Source organism: Ornithodoros turicata, chromosome 7, assembly GCF_037126465.1.
Source record: "Ornithodoros turicata isolate Travis chromosome 7, ASM3712646v1, whole genome shotgun sequence".
Classification (NCBI taxonomy): domain Eukaryota; kingdom Metazoa; phylum Arthropoda; class Arachnida; order Ixodida; family Argasidae; genus Ornithodoros; species Ornithodoros turicata.
Window position 1 is genome coordinate 8,256,024 of NC_088207.1, and position 17,998 is coordinate 8,274,021.

General features: G+C 47.7%; 1 protein-coding gene and 1 long non-coding RNA gene across 2 annotated transcripts; one reads left to right on the top strand and one right to left on the bottom strand.

Moving 5' to 3' along the window:
- Positions 1 to 72: 72 nt before the first annotated feature.
- Positions 73 to 2,551, top strand: LOC135399496 (uncharacterized). The gene is made up of 2 exons (XR_010424308.1): positions 73 to 103; positions 1,349 to 2,551. It is a non-coding gene; the product is annotated as an uncharacterized LOC135399496 (long non-coding RNA).
- Positions 2,552 to 16,376: 13,825 nt separating this feature from the next.
- LOC135399497 (ubiquitin carboxyl-terminal hydrolase 8-like) lies at positions 16,377 to 17,786 on the bottom strand. Its single transcript, XM_064631252.1, has one exon. It carries the CDS (start codon positions 17,672 to 17,674, stop codon positions 16,484 to 16,486), a length of 1,191 nt encoding a protein of 396 aa, XP_064487322.1. The 5' UTR covers positions 17,675 to 17,786; the 3' UTR covers positions 16,377 to 16,483.
- Between the last annotated feature and the right edge of the window lie 212 nt (positions 17,787 to 17,998).

The following is a 17,998-nucleotide window of genomic DNA, read 5'->3' on the forward strand; positions in this document are numbered from 1 at the left end:
GGGGGCGGTGTTTTTTCTACTTAAGCGGGTCCCGCTGTTAGCTTCGCTCTCTTTGGTTGCCTGTTGCTTGTCCTGGAGAGGACTGGAGGCTTCTGTGTCAAAGGTGAATAAACCACGTTGTTTTGCATTGAATTTCTGTGTGTGCTGCTTGTTCCTTTGCGCTCGGAACGGACGGGCTGACGTCCCGAGGTTGTGGGAACGGAGGTTTCCACAGCTTGTATGGCAACAACCACCCGAGAGACGGCACAGTTCCAGCCGTGGTTCCACCGCAGAACCTAAACTGGAGCGCAGCGCGTCACTGGCAACCCTCATCGTCCTAGCAACACTGTGAGTGAGCAAAAAAAAGAAAAAAAAATTCAAACAAAGTAAAAGAAAAACAGTTGGACATTCGTAAGGGAAGACGTGAAGATCGCAACATCGTAACGTCGTCCGTGCTCGTGAAATGAGCGGCGTAACGATGCTGCCATCTTCAGACGATGCCAGTAATGAGTCCGGGCACCCTCGGTAGCCTAAATCGTACCAGGTTGATCATATACTGAAATACAGTTCGTTGGAGTACGTTCGCTAAGCTTAGTGCGGCAAAACTCGTCTGTAACGGTGACGAAAATGTGTCTTTGCAATTAACACGTACGCCTGTAATGAGTCAAAGATATCAGCGAGCTTCCTGACATCCCTCCCTGTCAAATATTGTGTTTTCAACTCAAGCTGTCGTGTATAATGTGATTACCTAATGAGCGGAGCTGTCAAGCCAGTGTAATTTTTCTCTCACGAATGAAAACACCATTTTCAACACCAGTGTAGAAAGGGTGTACATAACGTAAACACCTTTTTCGACACTAGTGTTACTTGAAGGGTGTAAAGACAGGTGTAAAAGCACAAAAACACCCTTTTTGATACAGCACTCGGTGTAATAAAGAGTGTATATTTTCTCATACACCTTTTTTAGCACCCTTTTTGCGGCCTTTGGTTAACTTTGTGGATTTAAAAAAGGTGTATTTGCTTAAAAACACCGAATTTTACCCAGAAAGGGTGTTTTTGAATGTACCGTGAGTGACGGGCTGAAGTTTTCTTAAAATCTTCGAAAGTCACTGTGGATAACAATCGGATAAAGGTCGATGTAACGACCGGGTAACGATCGATAAAGTCTGGTACAGTATCCATATTTGTACCGGTCCTTTGCCAAACAGAGAGGATAACGCTGCTGCTAACTGCTGGAACCACGTAGTCAGAAGTGAGGCCATGACCATGTCGGCTTTAATGGACGGAGCTTGCATGAACGAAGGTTCTAGTTCACAACATTTTCTATGTTATCTATGAGTCACTGCACTAACTCCTCTTTCCACTTTAGTCCCGTCCAACTCCAACTCCTCTTTCCACCCTGTAGTTTCGAACCCACGTCGTGTCAGCTTGAAGAAGATCGGCAACGACAGGTAGACGTAGGGGCGGACGCTTGACAGGAGAGGAAGAGAGAAGGCAACAGGCGCATCTGCTGGTCTACAGCTGATTCCAATCCCGTCGGACGGACGTGGGCAGAGGGAGGCGCCGCGCATCAAGCGCCAGCGGCGTGACAACCGTATCTGCCTTCAGTGGGTACCCGGGCGTACAGGGCTGCACGGAAACACATGTGCTGACGCGGCTGCGAGACGCGCCGCGCTTGATGCGGCCACGCCGGTGCCCCTACTACCGCTCCCGGTGTTTGCGTGCCGCCTGCTTATACGGCGTCTCTGCGGCGACGGCACCCGCCAGTTTGTTGTAGACGCTATCCGACCTAATGCGTTCCTGCAGTCCATCGACCCCTCACTGGAGTTTGTCATCGGCTGCCGCTGTACCCGCGAGGAGGAGATCTTTCTACATCGTCTCCGGCTGAACGTTGCCCTCACCCGTTCACTCCTGTTCAAAATGGGCCGCGTCTCATCTCCCACTTGCCCCTGCTGCGGTGTAGAAAACGATATCTCTCATCAGCTCCTCCACTCTCAGCGTCACCACCATCATCGGGCCGTACTCTGGCAACATCTCTCAGAGCTTGGGTGCACGGACGGACGGACAGACGTTTCTCTCGCAACACTCCTTGGCCCTGTGCAGCGAGCTAACCAGTGGAGAGTCACAAAAGCGGTGCTCCGCTTTCTGCGTAACACGGGTCTCCTGGGCTCCCTGTGAGCCCTGTGTTTCTCTCTCGACCCAGTGGGCAGTCACCACAGCGCTCCTCTGCTTTCTTCACGCTTCGAACCTTGTCAAAGCCTTGTGATTGTGTGACTGTGTGTGTGACTCTTCAGTTTTAGTTTTGTGCTCTTCCTTTCCTTACCTTATCTCCTTTGTTCTTAACTTTTTCTCTTTTCCTTTTCTTTTCTTATTTTTCTTCTTTTCCTTTTCTTTTCATTTCTTCTTCCCCTTTTCTCCTTCTTTCTTCCCCTTTTCCTTTCTTATTTTTCTGTTCGTCCCCTTTTCTTTCCTTCTTCCCTTCTTTGCCTTTTTTTGTTTGGAATAGCAAGCCGACCTTCGTCTGGCTGATCTTTCCTTTCTTTTTCTTAATAAACATATCCCCCCCCCGCAACAGGCGTCTTGTACTTTGTCGCTTTGTCGACCGCGCCAGATGTGAGCGTGGGCTAAAGCTGAAGCGAAGAGAACAAGGGAACCAGAACTGCAGGTTTTCCCGCCCATTTTAGTCCAGGTGCCATCTGATTTAATCCAGGTGTCATCTGAAATAATCCAGGCGCCATTCAGTTTAATCCGGGTGCCATCTGAAATAATCCAAGTGATATTCAATTTAATCCGAGCGCCATCTGAATTAATCCATGGTTCAGGTACCAGGGACATCCCCGTAGAGTATTCTAGTGGAAGGAAAAGTGAAAAAATAACAGCTGAGGGGACTGAAGTTCTTTCGTGTTTTATGTTGAACATTCGCACGACGTCGAGATATTGGGAGATGGAGCGAGATATAGCAAACGACGCAACTGGCGCTGTCTTCTGCTACAGAATATCTCCTAACTGAGCCACACTATATTCCGCGTCGTTAGAAGAGCACGAAAAGGAATGGCTCACAGAGCAGACGACACCGCTGGTGCTGTCGTCTGCTACAGAATATCTTCTGACTGAGCTGCAGGTATTCCGCATGGTTAGAAGACCACAAAAAGGCATGACTCATATAGCAGACGAAACCACTGGTGCTGTCGTCTGCTACAGGATATCTTCTGACTGAGCTGCAGGATATTCCGCGCGGTTAGAAGGGCACAGAAAGGCATGGCTCACACAGCAGACGACACCATTGCCCATGTCGTCTGCTACGGAATATCTTGTGACTAAGCTGCAGGATGTGCGTGATGTCTTTCCGTGCTCTTCAAACCGCAGGGAATATCCTGCGGCAGAGTCACAAGATATTCTTTCGCAGACGACAGAACCACGGTGTCGTCTGCTATGAGCATCATGCCTTTTCGCGCTCTGCTAACCGCGTGGAATATCCTGCAGATCAGTCACAAGATGTTCCTTAGCAGACGACATGACCAATGGTGTCATCTGCTATACTTCCGCTCCAACTCCCGATATCTCGGCGCTGTGCGAATGCTCAACATAAGACGCAGTAGAACGTAAGTCCTGTCAGTAGCTCTTTACTTTTACTTCCAGTACATGTCTGTAGAATGTTCTGCGGGGATGTCCCTGGTGTGAATAAACGGTTATAGTGCTTAAAAACGCCATGGATTAATTCAGATGGCACCTGGATTAAATTGAATAGCATCTGGATTTTTTCAGATGGCGCCCGGATTAAATTGAATGGCGCTTGGATTATTTCAGATGGCACCTGGGCTAATTCAGATGACACTTCGACTAAAATGGACGGGAAAACCTGTAGAACCTACTAGAACATTCCGAACTGTACTGATTTTCCGCTAAGGCAGTGGACCGAGGGTTGCTACATGCCGCACACGCAGAAAGAGCATGAAGACACGCCGTACGCAGACGGCTACGCTTTAAACCGTTCCTCGTGAGTCACCATCATGTCATCGCATGATGTCGCGTGGCTCCGAGAGATGGCGCTGGATTGTCTACTGCTCACAATGTGAACAGTCTAGCGGATCGCTTGTGTCGCAGGCATATGTACGCAGGCGTCTGTACGCTATGAGATCCAGTAGCAAACCAAGCCGAAGACACAAGACAAATTCACTACGATCTGCCAAGGGGCTAAAGTAAATCAAAGAATGAGCAATCTCAGCTACCCCAAAAGGAATAACCTGATTGGTTGACCGTGTTCTCGGAATTGTTATCGTGAACAACACGAGTAATATCCTTTTCTTAGCGATTTGTTGGACTACTTAATTGGTTTCGGTTGCGTGGAGCAGTGCACGGACGCGCTCTTTGAGTCAATTGCGTGTTCATTCCCCTGGATCGCACATGGGGGTGCCGGAAAGTAACGAACAGCCGCGGGTGACATGTCCATGTTCCCTCTCGGTAGCTGCCTCTACGCGAGCTAAATTTCGTTGGTCATACTAGAGAGCGTGTTTTTCGCGATAACGATAAGCTGCTAATGATTAGTTCGTTTCGTGTAAAGATGACTTGGACGTGTGACGGAGATGACTCGTGTAAAGATAGTGAAAGGAACGCACCTATTGGACAGCGCTGCGCACGGTTCTGTCCGCTCTCCACTAGACGCATTCCGATTATTTTTCAGGACGCATCAAGTTATCTCTACACTGAACGAACTCAGCCTCCCCAGCAGCACAATGTACTGAAACTCGAGCGCAAATGGGGGTGGACGGTATGTGTCTTACCAATGTTCTTTAGTTTCACGAGTGTGTTCAAGGCCTTCCACCTACCCGTCCACCCCTGTTGCACTCGACTTTCAGTATACTATGCTGCTTGGGATCCCAGGAAGTAGTGTGGACGACCAGCCGTTGACATTGAAGTAGATAAAGCAGAAGCTCTTTGGTAACGGCGTCTATCTAAATAGGAGAAAACAGATTCCTACACAAAGGAGAAAGCTGCCTGGGACGTCCGCAGCCTAGGAATACCGTCGTTACACACCATTATTTCTAGCGGGCTGCATATGTAACTGGTGGACCGGAATAAACGATGCACATTTATTGCTGCTGATGGAAGGAATTTCATGACATGTTCGAAGTGCCTCCCTCCAGCAGCAAGGCAGAGGTGGAGGCGGTCCCTTGTAATTTTTACAGTCCTTTACAGCTGCTCTGTTTCTTTATTTGTGAGCAACAGTGTAATATCATCTGTTTTAAAGCTGCAGGTGTTACAGAGTCGCTGTCGTAGAGCCTCATGCAGAACCAACAATACTTGTCTCCAGTGAACCCAACTGGATCCAAGCATATAAACACCAGTGGCAGTGCTCGTTTAATGTGTGGTGTGGAATTTGAGAAGACCAGGTCATTGCGCCACATTTCTTGAATGAATTTGAAGGCCATCTAAACGGGGCCATGTATGTTGCGAAAATTCTGGGAGGGTTTTTCGAGACACGGTCCAAGACTACCTTTATGAAATGCTCTTTCTGAGCGACGCAGCGCGTGGCACAAACACGACGGTGCCCCAGCTCACGCGTACCGCCGTTCCTGTACATGGTTGGACGCTACGTTTAATGACCATTGGGTTTTACCCTCTGAGCCTGTTCAGCCTGAACAGCCACGCTGGATTTTTTCTGTGGGGCCATGTAAAGGACAGGGTCTACGACAGCGACCCTGTAACTCATGCAGCTTTAAAACAGAGGATATTACACTGTTGCTCGCAAATAACAACAGAGCAGCTGCAAAGAACTGTGAAAGTACAAGGACCATCACGCCTTCAGGGCCTTGCTGCTGAAGGGAGGCATTTTGAACACATCTTGTAATTCTTTCCACTGCAGCAATAAATATACATGATTTCTTCCGGTTAGCCGGGTAAGTTCAACCTCCATGGAGCGAATGTACAACGAAAAAGCTGCGAACTTCGTTCGCCGTCCGACACACCGCGCGAGGAGTAAAAAATGTGTGCGTTCGCCGGCGATCTAGCCATGCCAGGTATTTTCGCCCAGCGTCCGCGGTTCCGGAAGCGTGGTGGTGGTGCTGGTGGAAGGGCTCGTCGTTGTCGGCCTCACAGAGGTGGGCAACGTCACGGCTGACGCCCTGGGGGAATGTGCGTCCTGGGCCTACTTCCAAGGTTACTGTGCCGACGTATGTCTGAAAGCGTCTAAGGAAAACTCAGGACAACCCCAGACAGCACAGCCGGCACCGGGATTCCGGGGTTCCGGAAGCGTGGTGGTGGTGGTGGTGGTGATGGTGAAAGGGCTCGCCGTTGTCGGCCTCACAGAGGTGGGCAACGGTCTCGTGAATCGCCTTCTTTTTCTTCTTGCTATGGGATTCTGCCGTCTGCTCGCCTACTGCACCGCTAGAATACCTTTCGACACGCTATACTGCACACTTTTTCAGACACTGCAACTGCGGTGCTGTTGAAGATCTAGAGCACATTCTTCTCCATTGCCCACACTACCAACCTTCCCGAACCGTACTCTCCCGATCCCTTAACGAACTAGACTCTCGCCCCCCCCCCCTCTCTCACAAAATTGCTCACATCCAGCCCACAAATGCTCTGCCCTCAAAGCTCTCTTCACCTTTCTGTACACCATAGGACTTCGATCCTTATTGTGAAGGGGCTCATTATTCCATTCCCTGCATCACCATCAGCAATGGGGTGGAGAATCGCCCCTGGCGATGAAAATCCCCAGTCATCACCTTGTACCTTTTGAGAAAGTTGTTGAATGTAGTTGCAAAATTTGTGAGATTAAGTGCATTCTTTGAGCGACTGATTCCACTAAGCTTTCACCTTGCACTCTGGCAACAGTGACATATTAGTGCATGACTTCCCGAGGCCGTCCGCTGGTTTTTCGTCCCACGGAGCTGGTGCCAGCAAACAACTGACAGCGGAACGCGCGTGGTAGTCGGCTGCGCGAACTTCGTTGCAAGACATTCGCTGCATAGAGGTTGGCGTGTACCCGTCATATGAATCTGCCCTGTAGATGTAATGTTGCGTAAAAAGTAGATACTAACGTGATAATAACGTGATACGTGCAGATACTACTAGATAATAACGTGCTAGACTGCGGATATCGCAGGTATATGTCCCCTTCGTGTAGGAATCTGTTTTTCGTATTTCGATAGGCACCATTACATCTCCAGTGCACAAGAAGAAAGAAAGAATGGTGCCCACCCCCGTACCACACGAAGTATCACAGGAGGGAGCACCGATAGAGACAGAGAAAGCTAAGAGAAAAACTAGAGTACAGGACAGAAAATAGATAGAATTGAAATAGGAAAAAGATAGGAATCACCCCTACCAACAATCCAGCGGGACCACAACCAGGGGAAAAGACTCGGCAAACAACGGCTTTAATTTTCATCTTTCAAGTAATACACAAAAAGTGCCATAGGCAAACAAGTGTTGGATCGTCTTCTGCTCCGGTTATCGTCCGGTTATATAAACTTAGCTAAACCTTGAACATGTCCGCCTCGGCCCCAGCCTCCACCCAACAGGTGCCGTGCCACATAACGTCAAGGAACACCAATCCTCAAAGGGATCCGGGAAGTCCTGAAAAAGTAAACAAACACAACAAAAACAGCACAAGTACCGGATAGTGAAACTCAATAAGCAATATAATGGTTATTATAAGGTATGCACAATTACTATTTTAACCTTAGTTAAAGCCTGGTAGAAGAAAAAAAACTGGCATCAAGAAGTTAAAATGTAACCTAAGAGCAACCTAATTAAAAAAAAAAAAGGCTTGATTGTGGACGACATCACGCCCATCCAACCCGCAGGCCACAGCTCACGCGCAACACCAGAAGGGGAGACCCGACCCCCCCGACAAAAGGCACCATTACAAAAAGAAAAAAAAATCCTCAGCTTTATCTACGTCAAGATCAACGGTGGGTCGTCGACACTGATTCCTGAGCTGACAGAACCTCCGCCAGTTTCACATTACCACAGTGTTTAGCTAACACCTCCTAGATATAAAAGGCCTGCGCCTTACGTCACGCACGCAGGCATGCGTGAGCTTTGGTAGCTGCTTCGAGTTTTGTTCTTGGTAGCTCTTTCATTGACGTCATAGCATCATCCACAGCAGGCCTTCCTATGTGACGTTCTGTCACGTGGGCCCAGACTTTCTTATATCTAGGAGGTGTTGGCTTAGCCTCTTGTCATCATCGCGACAAAAGCGCACACACTGATCAATGTACAATAAATGTACAATACATAAACACTTGCCATAACAGGACAGTTTCCTTCCTGCATTCATGCGCTGCCACTCATCCGACTTAAAGGAAGTACTGAATTATATTTATATGATAGCATTACACGCTCTTTTGACAGAACTTGAACAAGATTACATAGCACAAGATAAAAGTCATCATGCATAATGTGCAGCTTTCCATTCACGCTTAATGGCCGTAGCAATAATGCATGAAGGCCACTGCTAATTTGTTTTGAGAAACATCACTTTCTGTTTGCCATGTCTAAATGAAACGTACCTGACCTGATCCAAAGTAACCGTTCTGAGTCTGGAACACACAAAGAGAAAAACCCGACACACGCCGCAACATTAACAGATAGGCAAATGAGCTGTGGCGAGCTCCACCATGGGACAAAGTCAATGAGTAATTCACCAAAAGTCAATGAGTGCATGAGATTTAACATCCCAGACTGGTAGCAGGACGGTCCACGTTCAATTTCTGGTGGTAGTATTGACTGGCTTTTGCATGAATAATTTGTTGAAGTTTCCATGTGCTTGAGAACATGAACCATTCATCAGCCACTGTATCCTCGTGAGATGATTAGTGTTTGTCATCCCAAAGAAACTCCCTTTCTTGCATGTGTCCTTACGGTTGCTCACCACTGCAGAAAAATAAAGATAAAGGATTTAATGACGAGATATGGATAGTCATGTTTACTTTATAATGATTGTGCAGAACAGAAAGAAGACTTTTGCACAGAAGGCTGTACTTCTTCAGGGCTAACATGAAGTTACAAAATTCCAGAATATATAAGACCTGTTGAAGGTAGAGAGCAAGTAGAGCGAGGGTTGGTACAAACATACAAATAAAAACACAAGGACAGTATAATAAAAGAGGGTACGACGCTATCTGTTTCAAACAGACAAGGGATGAGTTGTGTAGCATAATACATGAGTGACCACGGTGGCCAGATAAGTATTTGGCACAAAAGGCATTCACGGGCAACACATTCAGGGAATCAGTGCTAAAGTGTCTTGTTTACTCATCCCTTGCCGGCTTGAAACTCATGGAGTTGTACCCCCTTTTTATTTTATATGTTTGTATATTTATTTTTATGTCTGTCCCAACCCTAGCTCTCTACCTTACAACATGTTTTATATATTCTGGGATTTTGTAACTTCATGTTAGACATTAACCAGAGCAGCCTTGTGCACCAAAGTCTCGTCTCATTAAAATTTAGATGCTCTCAACAGTCTTCTTTCTGTCGTGAATCTCTATCGCAGGATACCTGCACATTGCTGTTCTACGTACTATGACTTTGCGGTAAGATTATGGACTTTGGATAAAAAGACTACACAGCACTGCTCAGGTATTTTTGCTTTCGAACAACATGTATGCAGTATGCACACAGTATTTGTGCAGTAGACCCACTAAAAATATAATGAATGTGGCATTGCCCACAGTAATGCTCCAAGTTCAACACAAGTATTGTCGAATCCAGGTATTTTAGCTTATGACAAATAAATAGTTCCCATTTTGTTAGCTCTCAGAACACAGACAGTGAATTAATAAAAGTATAGACAACGTTAACATGAATTCTTTGCTATTTTTCACTCGAACATTCACAGATAGTAAAGGCACCCTGCTCAATGGACGTTGATGACAGTGAAAATTCTAAAACGTTATCGGAGACGACATCAGCTTCAGCGTGTCAGAAATGATTCTGTGTCCAACAGTAATCCAGCTAACAGTAACAAAAATGTGCAAAAGACAAATTAACTGAACTAACGTAACGTACGTTCTATATCAGACAGTGAAGCTTGTACCACCCCATCCACAGGAACCAGTGTACAGACAGCAAAAGTTCTTGAACTGGGAGATAGCAGCTAATCGGAATGGAGACCTTTGTTTTCCACCCTGAAAGCACAGCTTGTAACGTTGAGGGCAGATTGAAGAGTGGTGCCAAGGGGGGGATGTCTGCACGAGAGCGCCCATGAAAAGTAGAACATACGTGAGTACTCAAATTACAACATCACACTGTCATACCTGTTGGTAGCAGCTAGACTGCAACTAACGTGTCAGCAATTTCTTCATGCACCAGATGCAAGTCAGATCCTGCTTCATTTCCGCCTTCACCGTGCATCTGTGGTAATTCACAAGTTAGATTATCAATACTATTGTGTTGTTAATCGTGGCTATATCAGAGTAAGCGCAGTAGGACAGCTGCACGATCGATTCATGTTATTTTTATATCTGAACCTCGACTTACCTTTTTGCTCTCGTTTTTTGCTTTGATCCTATATTCAAAGGTTCCCCTTCCGTCCTTTACAGCTCAGTGGCGTTACCGCTTAAGGCAAGTTGACTCTCCCACCTGCTGCCACTGTGGTGCTCTTGAGGATCTGGAGCATATTCTTCTTCATTTTCTCACTACCAACCTTCCCGAACCACACTCTCCGAGTCTCTTCGTCAGCTGGACTCTCGCCCCTTCTCCCTGTCGAAATTGCTTGGTCCCTGGCCCAATCCAGCTCAGCAACGCTCTGCGCTCAAAGCTGTTCTGACATTTCTGGACACCATCGGACTACGATCGTTATTGTGAAGGGACTCGTTATTTTATTCCCCACCTCCCCACCAGCAATGGGGGGGAGTATCGCCTCTGGCGATGAACCTCCCCACTCTCCAAGGTCAAAAATAAAGTTGTTGTTGTTTGCTTTGATCCTCCGTGGCACGTTCAAAATTTGTGTCTCGGGCATCTCAGATTTTCATCAGACGATTTCGTGCCGAGATCCCAAATTGCCTTTGGAGTTGCGCGTAACCTATGATAACATTTGTGAACGAAATCCTTGGAGTGGAACTTATCAGGCACCGCTGTCGCTGTCAGCCAAGAGCTTCGCACTGCTTGGTCTTTTGGCAGCTTATAATAGGTAACACTTGAATGCCCCGATGAACTGTTCTAGCAGTGTAGCACCGTCGCATTCTCGACAACTTCGCCGTGGCATATCACGTATCATATCGCTCCAGCCCATAAAAGACAAGGTCAGAACAAGGAAGTGTACTTTCCAAACGACGTCGTGCCAAGAAATATTCACATGCTTTGTTTCCGGCTTAGCAATAACATAACAGCTGTTCGCTTATGTACGATCGGTACGATCACCGTTGGTGCGATGCACAGAGGACGAAACGAAAGAACCCAAGCGGCCAAGCCAAGCCAAAGACAGATAAACCGAGAGCAGTGACGTCGGTGCGCCCGTGCGCAGGGTTTGCCGACGGTCTGACGGGCGGGCGTGGGAACTAAAAAAAAATATTTTCTAAAAAACTACGGACAGTTGGACCAAGATATTTCGCACACATATTCAGTGCTCGCTAATGAACACAAAATGCGAGTATCGCTCAGTTCTGCGGCACTTCAAAATCGGCATATCTGACATTTAACTATAGTTTTTCCCCGTTTTTAAGTACACCAGTCCCGGTTTTTACTGATATATATCTACTTCTCCAAGTTGAGTTATCGAGCAGGGTGAACTGATACATGTTTTACGTTTGTGATAAAACTTAGCAAATGAAGTGATTCTGCCATATTGGTCAACTACGCGCGTCTTATGGTGTGTTCCAGCATGCACGGTACTGTTGCATATGTGGCTATATATATACATATATATACGGGTATATATGTAAATCGCCACTGTACAAAGCTGCTGTTATTACCTTTTTCTATGTGTCATCTAGACTACTTTTATTGGGTGCACGTCCATTGTGCAAAAGTTATTAGAGCTCAGAGAAAGTCGCCTAGTTTGGACCACCGTATCTTCAGTAACCAGTGACAATAATTGAGCTTACGAAGACAGGTGTTTTAACTTTGCATAAATGAGCTAGGCTACCAAAGGAGCTTTTAAATATCGGGCGGTTCGTGCTTTTCCGAGAGCTTTGAGTTGTAATGTTAAAAAAAAGGGTTTCATACTGAGTGAAATAACTGAGCAGGACAGAAGTATTTCCGTCCTGCTTGCTGCTCGTTTGGCTCAGTATGAATCGTAATTGGCTTCCCTGCCTCTTTATCTTTGTCTTAAAAAAGGTGGCCCTTTCTTCAGAGGGTCAAATTTAGGTACGCCAAGGTTCAACTTAGGAAGCGACATCGTATGTCGGACCACTAAGGCAACCTTTGAAAGATGTTTTTTTTTTTTTTTTACTAAGACTAGAATGCCGGCACTGATTTTGAATCCATCTATCCGTAGTGAATTTCCTGGAGTTACAGTCACTGTCCTTGTTTCCATATAGGGATTAATCTTTAGGGCCTAAACCTGAGTTTTCTTTTGGGGTTTCTTTTGAGGCAGGTTTGAACTTTGTGGGGAACTAAGGGTAGGTTCGGACGGCGCACAGATCCCCGAGATTTATCCGCGTACTGCGTAAACGTCACACCTTACGTCATGGAAATGTGCACATCCCAGCCGCGAGGGAGATTTTCAGAGAGCGCGAACCGTTCACCTCCGCCATGCAAACGGTCCGCTTGACGTCACTAGTGTTACGAGGCTTTTTCCCTGCCACCATCCCTCGTGCGAACAGACCCTAAGTTCCCACTCCCGGGGTCGTGTCTGCCCGCTCAACCCGCGAAGGAACAGAAAGTCAAATATCTCAAGAAAACAGTGTACAAAGGTTTACTATCTTACAACCTCCAACATATACCTTGAAGTCCGCTCCAGGAAGCACGATAACACACAAAAAAGGGCCTTTCAGGAATGGCCGCTTACAACCTCCCAAATAGAGCACCCGTCCCCTCTAGTCACCGCACCCTATATCCAGTTTTTTTTTAGCTTCGCCGCTACCCAAACATGTGATTGACAAGCGGCCGCGCCATCTAGAAGGAACCAACACAGTCATGTAATGTCGAAAACGTCCACGATCTGCCCCATCCCAAAAGTGTTCAGGCATCCGAACAAAATCACAGCTTTACGTCGACGTCCAAATCGATGAGGTCGTCATCCACAGGGAGGGGAGGGGAGGGCTGTCTGGGTAACAGTTGTCTTTCGGTTTCGCGCAGCAGTTCCGGCCGGAGTCGACGAAGGTTCGAGAGGGCGGCGCCAACTTCGATAGTTTCCGGGAGGGCCTGCTGTACACGGGATCGATGCAGGTCGTTCCGCTGGTGAGTTGCGCGGTGCACCTCAGATACCTGACAGAGCGGGGAACCTTCAGGTGCCCAATGTTGGAATGGTTTAGCAGGATTCCTTTCGGGCATGGTCAGGTCTAAGGGGGCGCAGCTGTGCCGTCCATTTGCCATGCAATTTCCATATTACTGGACAGCCTAGATGAACTGTTCATGCATGTGGACGCAGGTCTCAGCTTGGGACGGAGGCCCCCGGATGGAGCTTGATTGGACAATCTGAGACACAGAGATGGCCGGCGTGATGCCCTGGGCACGTGCAGGTACAAATACGCGCAGGTACAAATCCGTACCCGGCACGCAACCCGCGTCCTGTTAGAAATTGATACCCGCACCCGCCCGCATATTTTTTCCGAAAGCTCACCCGCACCCAACCCGCTACGCGATGAACGTTGAGGAGTAAACTGAGAGTACTCCCTGGGCTATGCACCAGCGGCATGGCTGAGTGGGCTAAGGTGTCCGCTCGTTGGTTGTAGCCAAGGTCGTGCTGAAGACTGGGAGGTGGTGGGTTCGAATCCTACCACCGGCTGTGCTGTCTGAGGTTTTCCCTGGGTTTTCCGAAGACTTTCCAGACGAATGTCGGCACAGTTCCCCCTGAAGTCGGCCCAGGACGCACACTAACACCCCTGTACCCCACGCCTCCCTGCTGTCCTCTCTCCATCTGTCCACGCCTGTGCGCCGCTAATAGCCACAGTTGCTTCGCGGCGCTAACACGCAATAAAAAAAATCCTGGGCTATGCCTGATGATTAGATGCGTCTGTGTGCATGGTTTCTTGTACGACATCAGCGCAAGGGGCAAAAAGGTGCAAATGCGTGTTTGTTTGTGATGCGAGGCATGGTGATACGAAACGCGACATGGACGAAGAAGGACACACAGGCGCTGTTGCCCACAAACGGTGTGAGCGTTTGTTCCGCCCTCGTCAGCGACGTTTTACGTCATAATTCCAGCGACTGCAGTACAGACGCGCAAGAAATTGAGCAACTCGGTGTGCTTTCTAATAGTGTTTGGTAAAATGCGTCGACCGCTCCCGACCCGCTATACCCGCACGACACCGAAAACATAGACCCGCCACCCGCAACAACGTGCGGGTCACCCGCGAGTGCCCGCATGTCCTGCGGGCTGGGCAGGACTCTACTTCCAAGTCCATATACCTCAAGTGACTATATCGGGGAGTTGTGCGCAGTTCATGTGCACTTTGTCAATTCTACCTTTTCCTGAAGGAAAGCACTCGAAAATTCGCAGTAACCACATTGTTAAAATAGTGAAGCAGAATATTTACATTTTATTTGAAATATTTTTTTCTTGCGACGATAATGCCACTCTTTTTTATTCAGCTGCATTTCACCGTTGCAGTTGAAAAGAAGGCGAGTCCATCTACACTTGAAGAAAAAAGTGATTTGATTTGAAGTGAAAAAAGTGATAATTTCGTGACATTCCACTTGCACTTGAATAAAGAACAACAACAACAAAAAAAGGAAGGAAAGAAAGAAACGAATGGAAAGAAACGAAACACTAAACGGTTTACAACACCGTCGCTGATCACATTGTACAATCATTAAAAGGCAACCTGAGAAAGCACAGAGCGTCCAGGGTGCACGATGTCCCCAGTTCGGAGCGAACTTTTGTGCAAATACTGGCTGTCAAACTGTAGGTCAATTCAGCTTCTGCGCTAGAAGAAACGACAGTCAGCAAATACCTGTACGCACGTGTAGGCAACGGTTTTCTGCGATCTCCATTCATAAAAAGTGCCCTTTCCTTACGAAGGAGCGAGTCTGTGCCTGATGGCGTACACGTTTGATTTTCCGGACATATTTGCTCTCACGAGATCCCGAGATTCCTTCCGGAAAATCGCGGAACTTCGGGACGTCAAAAATTGGCCGGGATCCCAGGATTTCGGGATTCAGGATATCCCGACTGACAACCCTGGTCCATACAGTACCACTCGCTGCGAGCCTGTCACTCCGAGGACGGAATATGCCGGAACGTGTTCCGTGAACTTTTGTACAGCACTGTACATACTCTGCACAGCTGATAATTTTGCACTTGCACATATCATAAAACACATTAAAATGTGAAAAAAAAAATGGACCGCAGGACGGGAACCGCACCCGTCAGACACGCGTTGTCATTCCCTATGTCAAAGGCGTTTCTGAATGTATGCGCCGGGCTTTGCTTCCGTTGAATATCAGGACTACATTCAAACCGCATGTTAGGCTCCGAAGTCTCATATTAAAACCGAAGGACCTCGTCCCCCCGGAAGACCAGTCTGGAGTAGTCTACAAACTACAATGCATAGACTGTGACACATGCTACATTGGCGAGACAGGCAGGAAACGGAACACTCGTTTCAAAGAACATAAGCGGGACATAAAGAACGCGACGCACGCCACACGGTTTAAGGCGGAGCTTGCAGAACACTATTGGGACACGGGACATTCTTTGACTTCGACAACGCAGTGACCTTGGCTCGAGAACAAAGATGGGGACCCAGAAAGCTTCTCGAGTCTTGGCACATTCGCGGTGACCCCTCGGTTTGTAACAAAAACTGTGGCCCCCTTCCCGAACAGTACTCCAATCTCCTTAAATAGCGACCGGTTTTGTAATCTCTCATTCAGTTTGGCACTGATGATGTCCGTCCCATGGCGGACAAAACGTCAGAGTAAACCTTGTTATTTTGTTATGTTCAGTCGGAGTTCTCAACTTTCTTGTCTAGTTATTAAAATGTGTTGGGAAGCATGAATTAAAAACGGCGTTCGTAGCTCTATGGTAAGAGCAAGGATCCCCGATTGCGGCAAGATTTCTGGCCGACTCGTGCGTCTTTGTCTTTTCGTAGTCTAGCGTGTGGAAAGACACTGTGTTCTCCACGCTATTGAGGAGCTTGCTGCCGGCGACGTGGTGATGCGCGGCTTCTTGTAGATAACGCAGTGGCAGAGAAGAATCGACAAGAAGGAAAAGCAGCTAACAGCGGTCATGAATTGATGGTTTCTAATTTACGCGGCAAAACGATAAGTTAGCACGACCAGTGTACGTCACACGCAATATTTAATATTGTAATTATGTACAGATACGCCAACATGTTCCTAGCTGTAATTTGTAGATGCACACATGAGGGCATGTTACCCATGTACTGGTCTATGTCTTTCTGTAGAACAACAGGTAAGCATTCTCCATGAGGAAAGGTGTTCTGAGTTCACCTTCCATATCAGGCACTACCGAAACCACTTCGTCATCGAACTTGAACCATTTTCCTCTGAGACGCTCTTCGGCGTACGCTATATAATGACCGTCCTGCGTTGACCTCGCACCGACGTGTACCACAACGGCATACAACTGGTACTGCGGCCAAGTCCCCGACCCGTTTGGCAGACACATATTACACGGTACGTGAACAGAATGTTTTATCTTGTGCGCTTCTCCGGTGCTACTATCGAACTGGAACCTCAACAGTTGCAAAACAACCGATGTCGGCGTCTGTGATAAGATAGTGCGATTAAGCCAGCTCGTGTGCTCCGGCATGTTGCAGATGGGACCAGCTTGAAGTTCCAGTTCGCTTCTCGAGTTCCGGCTATCCATTCTTCCCGCTTCGCTGAAGCTAGCTAGGAGATCGAACAACCGAATTGGTACATTGCTTCCAGCACGCTGTACCTGAAGTATGCTGATGGGGAGAATGTTGAAGATCTGAGTCCTGATGCTGGTCTTCAGACAAGTTGTGCACTGATGGACGTCCGCCGTCTGACCCGTGAACAGATGCACGATGGGAGAGTCGTTGTAACTCTCGTACACTTCCCAGCCTTTGTACGCCACCTGAAGAATGTAGTCGAGAAGTCGCCTGGTCAGGTGAGCAATGGACACGGTCAGATGCTCCGAGTTGCGTTCAGACGAAGCGCCGCATTCGGGGTTGGATTTATTTTTTTTCCGGCGACTGTTGAGGATCTTGTGCAAGATATTCAGTAATGTCATCGTAAATTCAGCGGCGTCTTGTTGCTCCTGAGGACTCGATGGGGCAGCAACCAGTTGAGGCATGAATGTACGACAGAGCCGTATGAACGTCTCCTGTGTTGTGGGACGAAGGTTACGATTCAGGCACTCGCGCATAAGGTTTAGGAAAGACAAGAGAAAATCTTCTTCACTGTTACTCATCAGGAGGGTGCTATTGGTAAGCCAGTCTTCCATGAGGTAGCCCATTTCTGGTGTGCGAAAGATGCATTGCAATGATGAAATGGCAAAGCACAGGTTACGACCACGATTCACCATGCCCGGCGGCTCTCCGTCGTCCATCTGTACAGGCGCGAATGTTATCCTTCGCTGCAGCTTTGACAGCATCACGTCTTCATGATTGGGGCGAACCCCTCACGGGGATCAACGGGCCGCATCGGGTCGGGGAACTTGGAGCCACACTGTCCGAAGGCTCAGCTTCTTGGCTCGAGCGCGCCGATGACACTGCTGCTGCATGAGGGGCCATCACTGTTTTCTCAATGCACGCCAAATCACGTCATGCAAGACCATATTTCGTCGTATAATGTACGACACAACTAGGATGCATGCTTTTAACATTACTTACTTAGTTGATTGATCGCAAGTGCCGTCCCCATTGCAAATTGAATTGGGTGCCTGCGGACTTGTGGTATGTATAACATGTTTTTGTTG

Excerpts from the sequence above, each read along its gene's own strand:
- LOC135399497 (XM_064631252.1), bottom strand. The coding sequence starts at position 17,674 with ATGCTGTCAAAGCTGCAGCGAAGGATAACATTCGCGCCTGTACAGATG.